At 38.6% G+C, this 9,122-nt stretch overlaps 1 protein-coding gene and 1 non-coding gene across 2 annotated transcripts in view; one reads left to right on the top strand and one right to left on the bottom strand.

Moving 5' to 3' along the window:
* The window catches only part of DNAH8 (dynein axonemal heavy chain 8), a 318,775-nt gene that overhangs the window by 216,579 nt on the left and 93,074 nt on the right, over nt 1-9,122 (top strand). The window contains exons 74-76 of the mRNA XM_024122116.2: nt 1,956-2,111; nt 3,767-3,949; nt 8,001-8,106. Coding sequence (XP_023977884.2) covers nt 1,956-2,111; nt 3,767-3,949; nt 8,001-8,106 — 445 coding nt within the window. The remainder of the gene's footprint in view (nt 1-1,955; nt 2,112-3,766; nt 3,950-8,000; nt 8,107-9,122) is intronic.
* TRNAW-CCA (transfer RNA tryptophan (anticodon CCA)) lies at nt 5,138-5,210 on the bottom strand. The gene has a single exon. It is a non-coding gene; the product is annotated as a tRNA-Trp (tRNA).

A 9,122-nucleotide genomic window follows, 5' to 3' on the forward strand; every position in this document is an offset into this window, starting at 1 on the left:
AAGAATGTATTCACTTAATTCCCCTATAAAGAATTCACAGACTACTTTGTAAAGCCTGAATGCCAGAGTATCCATGCAGGAGATACAGGCTCTTGTGGTGGCTACCACAAGCTTTCCTCCATGAGAAAAATCAAGTGAATTAAACCTGAAATTATGACTCTAAGATATTATTTCAAGTTTACAAAAGATATTGAAGGTGGTTAAAGGTAATCTTTAATAAATTGACAATTTGAAAATTATTTTTTTACTTGGTGTATTAGTCAGGGTTTTCCAGAGAAACAGAACTGAAAGGATATCTAGGTATAGATATATAGAAAGAGTTTTATTATGAGAGATCGGCTTATGGGATTATGGAGTCTGAGAAGTCCTAGATCTGCTATCTACAAGCTAGAGCCCCAGGAAAGCCAGTGGTGTCGTTCTAGTCCAAACCCTAGAAGGCTTGAGAACCATGGGAGTCAATGGTGTAAGCTTCAGTCCGAGTCTGAAGTCCCAAGGGCAGGAGAAGATGGATGTCCCAGCCTAAGCAGAGAGCAAATTGGCCCTTCCTCCACCTTTTTGTTCTATTCAGGCCCTTAATGGGTTGGATGATGCCCACCTACATGGATGGGGGCCATCTTCTTTTCTTAGTCTACCGACTCAAATGCTAATCTCTTCCAGAAACAACCTCACAAACACACCTTGAAAAGATGTTTGCCAGCTATCTGGGCATCCCTTAGCCCAGTCAAGTTGACACATAAAATTAACCATCACACTTGGGAAGGACATCACAAAAATAGAGTTTGCGTCTTGGGGAATAGAGTAGGACAATTACTTTTAGTCTTTCTGGGACCTTGTTTCATCTTGTTTAAGTAAGCTAGTTAAAGCTCTTTGTTTAGATTCATTTACCTTATCAACTCATAGTAAGGTCTTTCATAGCACATCATTTATATAATAAAGCTATCCATCTGGGGGAAAAAATTCCTTCGTGTGCAGGATATTTTGTTTTAGTTATTTCCCTTTTTAACCAAAACAGGACAAAGATAGATTTATTTAATTTTTCAATTCCACACCTTTTTTCGTTGCAAGTGGGAGATAATATTTTTTAATTTCACTCTCCTAATCACCTGCTGTCCCAGTGGATCTTCCTTGCGTCTTAGGATCAGTACTCACAGTAGCATAAAGGCAATAGTTGAATTCAGAGGATAGCGTATAAGAAGGTAGAGAGTTGAGGACTGAACCTTTGGGAATCCTCACACTTAGGCAGGGGGAGGGATCACTGGAGAAGTAAAGAGTTCAAAGCCAATTGGCTAATGCAAAGATCAACCAGCCCAGTGTGTCTATTTTAACTAATAACAAACATTGATCTAAAATTGGGGGACCCCACCAGGCATTCAGAATTCTAATTTTTTTAATGTAAAAATATAAAAAGTGAATGTATAAGTCTTTTAGGTTGATTTTATGCAAAGTATCATATTCTTATGTCATGTCACTCCTAGAGACAGAATACATGGATGGACCCTTAGTTTGACTCAGTGTATCATTTTTGACATTTCCATGCTTATTTTTTAATCACTTATTCATCTCATAGGTGTCCTGAGAAGATAAGTGAATATCACAAAAATGCAAGTTAGTTTGCTTTCTCTGAATGATTGTAGCTATGTAAGTTTAAAGGATGAATCCTTGATCACTTCTCTTCCATCTGCCGGAGCAGAGCTCTGACCTTCCATCTAAGGAATGCCACTTGATTCTCCTCTTTTGATCTGAGACACCCCCATTACACACCCAGGGCTTCCACAAAGTCATGACCCATCAAGTTTTGAAAATTAATTTTTGTTTGTTACTTTCATTTTTATAAGTAAGGCTTCCTATACAGTCCTTAGAATTCTTAGTCACTTATCCAACATATCTCTGGTTTCCACTCAGGAACAGGCACATTCTTTGTAACATTTATATAGCAATGAACTCTTTATTTGTAGGTAACCTCTCTGAACCATAAGTATTTCCGCACACATTTGGAGGACAGTCTTTCCTTGGGCCGACCCCTTCTCATTGAGGACATTCGTGAAGAGCTGGATCCAGCCCTGGATAATGTATTAGAAAAGAATTTCATTAAATCAGGCACCACTTTCAAGGTGAGCTTCGAAAAAAGGGAAAAAAAAAGAGAAAAGAAGAAAAGAACAATGGTGACATCTACTTATCTTTCTGAGCATAGCAGTGAAGACAATTTCCTTCAGGTGGTATTATTTGACATGCTGGAAAAAATTATTTCCAAACTCATATTCAGTGTTCCTTTTTAAAAAAATAGTATATAAAAAATACAGGGGAAGAACAATATCTTGGTAACAATAGCCATTTATCCGAAACTAACATATTAAGGAAAGGCATCTTGTCATAATAATAACATACCAGTGTTACACACAAAATATGTACATTTTAGCAGCTCTGAGAAAGTTGGTCTTCAAGCCATGTATACATCTATACAATAAAGCCTGTATTTCCTCACTGGATAAAATGGCATTTTTAGTTAAGTCTATGGACATTGATTTTATTTCTCTCTTTATTAACTTTCAATCCAAACTCACAGACTTTGCTGGAAGCAGTGGAATATGGTTCCCGATCACTGGTGATAACATGAATTATTTTCAGTACAAGTGTTTCTTTTTTAATTGGTTTCATTCTTTACTTTTAGGCTTCTGTGGTTTTATTGAATGACAGCATTTCTGACTGAGATATTTTGCTTTGGACAACTTAATTTCATGAATATCAGTGAATAAGAATGCCAATTTTCTCATTAAACAAAGACAGATTTATTCAGAAAAATTTTCTTCATAATGTGAATTCTTTTATATGCCATATTTAATATGCCAAAAGAGGTTGTAGTATGTCCATTCCTGAAGGCCTTTTAAAAGACCCATATTCTTGGGCTTCCCTGGTGGCGCAGTGGTTGAGAGTCCGCCTGCCGATGCAGGGGACACGGGTTCGTGCCGCGGAGCAGCTGGGCCCGTGAGCCATGGCCGCTGAGCCTGCGCGTCCGGAGCCTGTGCTCCGCAACGGGAGAGGCCACAACAGTGAGAGGCCCGCGTACCGCAAAAAAAAAATAATAATTTTAAAAAATAAATAAAAGACCCATATTCTTATCTGCAATGTGAAGGTCATGATGCCTGAGAATTAGTGCCTTAGCAGTGTGGTTTTCAATCACATGAAGGATTAAGATTAATTAAAAATTTAAGTCATTTTAAAATGTTATAATTTCCACCTGAGTTTTAGGTAGCAAACCCAGTTGTTTTTAATACACTGAAAATTGTGGTGTTTAAGATAAGTGTTATCTTTCTGGGAAAAAAAAGGCATTTTTTTCCTCTGAAAATTTCATTAACCCTTTCTCTTGTCAAATATGCTTCAGATATGACTGTGAAATGCAAAAAGGAATAACACTTCTAATAAACACAACAAATTTCCATAGCAGGAAACAATTTCCTCAGGTGGGAAAAAACAGTCAAATATGAAGCATATCTGAGTTTTCCTTTATTCAACATTTGTTTTGGATAAATTTTTCATTTAATTTGCTTGGTGTCATGGCTAAAAACATTTTCAGGCAGGACCACAAGTCTAAATTATTCTAAAGGAATAAGCTTTATTATTTAAGATCACTGATTAAAATTTTGCAACTGATTTTTGTAATTCATTCGTTTCACTGCACTGACTTTTGATAAACTCTCTCCTAAATTGAACCCAAATTTCTTATCTTGTCTTTTAAGCTGTTTGTAATTTAATATTTGAATTGATGTAGGTGAAGGTCGGAGATAAGGAATGTGATATCATGGATACATTTAAACTTTATATTACAACAAAGTTACCAAACCCTGCCTTTACCCCTGAGATCAATGCTAAAACGTCAGTCATTGATTTTACTGTTACCATGAAAGGACTTGAGAACCAGTTACTAAGGAGGGTAATTCTAACAGAGAAACAGGTAATAATTTCTCAAGGTAAAGAACATCTACTTACAATAAATTATAATAAACGTTTTAAATGTATTGGGAAATTGTTGAGTATACGGAAAAGAAAAAATTGAGCAAATCATAGTTACCTTTGTTAGCATAAATATTTGTTTTGTAGTCTCAAGTCCTGTTGAGAAATCATGTAACTCACCTCTCCTCCAACACCAAAACCACACATGCACACACACACACCACTCTTTCTACTTCTGACTTTAAAGCTTTGGGTATGTTGACTTTCATATCTATCGCCCTATGGATGAATAGTCTTGGATACACCTGGAAAATTCAATAAAATTATGATCCTGGAAAAGAAGAACTTGCTCTGAATAAGTATTGTTACCACTATAGTAGTTTCAACTACTACACTTCAATAGTAATTGATAGTACTTGACTGTAATTGATAACACCACAATCTAATAATCTAATGATCTAGAGAGCCATACTTTTATCTTAATTAAATGAAACTTGCACTGAAGCAGAGAAATTAAGTATAATTGAGGGTTCTGATAAAACAAAGAAAAAGTTAAGGCTGGAAGATTTTAAGAGACTGTTAGATTAAACTAAGTTTTAAGATAAAGCTCAGAAAACATTAAATGTTATGTATAAAATATAATTTTATATATTTGCATTGTATAAAATATATTTCCATAAAATCTGAGAAAGTTTATATTTGCTAAAATATAATTAACGTTAGTATTAAGGTTTCAAGGAAAAGGCAAGGTTAGAAATAATAAGACCAGAGATGCGTAAAATGGGAGGGTGAGAGAAAAAATGGCAGAAGAAGACTTAAGGAAAGGAAGTGATATGAACAGATGGCTACAAATACAGAGGAAGATTCAAAAAGGAAAAGAGAAATGATACTGACACCAAAAAAATAGAGGGCTCAGTAAAAAGAGAAGTAAAATCCTACCTGGTTAATAAGAAATGGCTAACTTGGGGCAGTCCCTTGAAAGGCGGCCAGTCTGGTGGAGTAAAAGGAGCCTAGTTCCAGCTTCCACTCTCATTAGCTGTTTTTTTTTCTTTTAATATTTATGTATTTATTTATTTATCTTGGCTGCACCAGGTCTTAGTTGTGGGCACGCAGGATCTTCATTGCTGCATGCGGGATCTTTAGTTGCAGCATGCAGACTTCTTAGGTGTGGCGTGCATGCAGGATCTAGTTCCCTGACCAGGGATCGAACCTGGGCCCCCTGCATTGGGAGCATGGAGTCTTACCCACTGGACCACCAGGGAAGTTCCCCCTCATTAGCTGTTTGATCTTAGTTTCCAAGAAACTGCCCAGGGCTTATGCAATCTAGAAAGGGAATCATCTCACTTTCACAGTCTGGCAGAGAGCATGGACCCCTCAGTTCACTGCCTCTATCACCTCTTAGGGCCACGTGGAGTCAACTGTTGAAAATTAGTCCTTCCTTCTTGGTCTACCTGGTGCTGTTGGTCTGTTCTGAGATGGTGCCTCATTGGTCCAGATCCCCCATGCAGGCTACACTAACTTCTGTAAGGCAGCTCACACACCACCATCTAAAGTACACTCCACGTCCCCAGAGCGCCCCATGCCCACTCTTCTAGGCCTTAGCTTCCTCTTCAGGAGATGTGCTAGGATGCTAACGCCAGGCTTGCTGGAAAAAACAAAGTGCACACTTAATCTGCAGGAGGATATCCTGACTGTGATGTTTAACCCTCCTAACAATCCTGCTCTTACACCCCCATTTTACAGATGAACAAATGGGAGACCAAGGAGAATAAGGTCTTAACCCATAAGAGCACATAGACTTTCCACCCTGCCAAGCCTCGTAGATAAGCTCTACAGTTCATGCTGTAAAACTCACAAGTTGTCCATTGTACCATGATGCTAGTTTTTCCATATCACACTGAAAAGGACGCTAACTTGATTTCATTTTGTCCACATATTTCTATACTGCCACTTTTGGGATGACTGCTTTAGTGAAGACAATTCATTAGCTATTCTCTGCAAATACAGCTATGATCTTCATCACCACCCCATCAAATACCGCAAGCCACTAGTACAATGCCAGTATACTAGTCTTGGAGTTGAGGGACAAGGATATTAGGCTCATCCCTGCTGGTAACTAGCTGTGTGTATTATATTGCCATGTTATTTGGAGTTAATATTTCTGGGTCCTCAGTTTCCCCAGATGTAAAATAAAGTTGTTGAACTAAATTCAGTACACTTCAATTTAACGAATATTTATTAGGTTGAGTCGCTTCTCTGCAAAGCCTCAAGATAAGTGCTGTCAAGAATACAAAAATGAATAGGGGATAAACACCAAGGTCCTACTGTATAGCACAGAGAACTATATTCAATACCCTATGATAAACCATAATGGAAAAGAATATTAAAAAAGAATATATATATACATATATATATAACTGAATCACTTTGCTGTACAGCAGTAATAAACACAACATTGTAAATCAACTATACTACAATTTTTAAAAATTAATAGGACAAGTTCCTGCCCTCTAGATGCACAGAATCTAGTTGGAGGGATATAGCCGACACATAGATTGTGATGCAAGCCATAGTAGATGTACAGAGGAATGCCGTGCTGTGGGTTTTAACTGACAAACTGGTTTAGGAAGACTTTCTGAAAGTGGTGGTATTTCTGTAGCAGTTTTTCAAGAAACTTTCTCAAATAAGTAGTTTAAAAACACATTTTTAATGCAATTCTAAGTACAGTGTGTGATTTTGTATAAGATCAAAAAAGCATGCTACAGGGCTTCCCTGGTGGCGCAGTGGTTGAGAATCCGCCTGCCAGTGCAGGGAACACGGGTTCGAGCCCTGGTCCAGGAAGATCCCACATGCTGCGGAGCAACTAAGTCCGTGCGCCACAACTATTGAGCCTGCGCTTTAGAGCCCGCGAGCCACAACTGCTGAGCCCACGTGCCACAACTACTGAAGCCCATGCACCTATAGCCTGTGCTCTGCAACAAGAGAAGACACCACAATGAGAGGCCTGCGCACCGCAACGAAGAGTAGCCCTCGCTCGCCGCAACTAGAGAAAGCCTGCGTGCAGCAATGGAGACCCAATGCAGCCAAAAATAAATAAATAAAATAAATAAAATTTTTTTTAAGTAATATTAAAAAATGCTATAAAGAATGCTTTTGAGACAATTTAATTCACTCTATATTTAGCAAGAGTATTATATCCATGTTAAATATTCTGAATTTGAAAATTGCACTATGGTTGTATAAGAGAATGTCCTGTTGCCTAGGAGATGTGTTAAAGTTTTTACAGATAAAGTATCATGACACATGCAAACAGTTCAGCAATAATAATAACAGTAATGATAAAAAGTATATAGAAATAGTGATAAAGCAAAATGTTATTTGAGGAATCTAGGTGAAGGGTATATGAGAGTTCATTGTATCAGTCTTGTAACTTTTCTGAAAGTTTGAAATTTCTTTCAAAGTATAATTTTAAGACTATATTATTTATGTAGGAAAGAATATACCTTCCAGACATCCAATTTAGCCCCTCTGGTAGAAGGTGCAAAAAAATGGAAAGTGGATTTGTATTGGCAGCTGGCTATGTCAAAGCAGGTACCTGGTGTTCCTACAGTCAGGTCCCAGCTCAGGAGCTCCATTTGGCTTGAGTAGCCTCTTGGTTACTTGGTATTAATGCTTCTTTGTTTCTACCCCTTCTGACTGCAAATGAAGTTAGCATTTCTGACTGAGGCGGTATGTGGGAACAGGGCCAAGAGAATGGACACTCTTAATTTAAAAAAAACTTAAAGCTGGGAAGAGAGGTGAGCAAATTATTTTAGCAGGTTTATCTCATGCATGCCAGTGTAAGTGCTATGGAAACTTAATGCTAGTGGGCATAATCTTTAAAAAACTGTCCAGAGAAACAAAAATACAAATAGATAGATTTGACTAACGATAGTGTCATTTGAATGGCACTGTGGTTTAAACTTTTAAAAATGAAAAATAAACACTAGTAGGTTGCATTTGCCATAATAACTGGTAATTACAGTTCTGATGTTATTTTTTTTTAATAACAGGAGTTAGAGTCTGAGAGGGTTAAACTTTTGGAGGATGTGACTTTTAATAAGCGGAAGATGAAAGAACTTGAAGATAACCTTCTCTACAAATTAAGTGCTACAAAAGGTATTGTGTTATTAAGAAATAATCACATAATGGATTGTGAATAAGGATTTCTTGTACCCTCTTTTCAATGCTCTCATGATTACAGATGTTAGGAAACAGTTGAGTTATCCATGCAAAAACAAGCGAGGCAATTTCCATCTAGACATTACGGAGGGACTACAGAGAATCTGATATATGAATTAGCAACCGGCGTCTGAGCATTTGATAGTAACACAGTTTAATTTTTTTTATTTTTTAATTTTTTTGCGGCACGCGGGCCTCTCACTGTTGTGGCCTCTCCCGTTGCGGAGCCCAGGCTCCAGACGCGCAGGCTCAGCGGCCATGGCTCACGGGCCCAGCCGCTCCACGGCATGTGGGATCCTCCCGGACTGGGGCACGAACCCGTATCCCCTGCATCGGCAGGCGGACTCTCAACCACTGCGCCACCAGGGAAGCCCAACACAGTTTTCTTGATATAGTTGCTCTCTCCTGAGAAAAATAAGGTCTCCCAATAGAGCTAGGTAACTCACAATAGGCTAATTTGCTTGCTGAAAGGAAACTAATGTGTTCAATCTATTTTGTGTTTTTTAGATTGACTCTTTCCTTTGGTGTTGAAATGCAATTGCCACAGTGGGTTATGATGTGTGTAATGTTGTCAGAGACACTTGAGCAGCCCAGGCTCAGTCACTCTGGAGTTGACCTCCCACTTAGAAGTCAGGGATAGGTTCTCCTCTGGGCAGTCAGATCATCGTACCACCCCCTGGGATATATTGTTCTGTAGTAGGCAAATTACAGCAACCTACATTCTACCATTCATTAGCAATCTAATGATGAATACTTCCCAAAAGCACTTTAACCCTTGGATTTAAAAAGAAAAAAACAGGGCTTCCCTTGTGGCACAGTGGTTGAGAGTTCGCCTGCCGATGCAGGGGACACGGGTTCGTGCCCCAGTCCGGGAAGATCCCACATGCCGCGGAGCGGCTGGGCCTGTGAACCATGGCTGCTGAGCTTGCGCGTCCGGAGCCTGTGCTCCGCAA

This window comes from Physeter macrocephalus, chromosome 18, assembly GCF_002837175.3.
Source record: "Physeter macrocephalus isolate SW-GA chromosome 18, ASM283717v5, whole genome shotgun sequence".
Taxonomy (NCBI): domain Eukaryota; kingdom Metazoa; phylum Chordata; class Mammalia; order Artiodactyla; family Physeteridae; genus Physeter; species Physeter macrocephalus.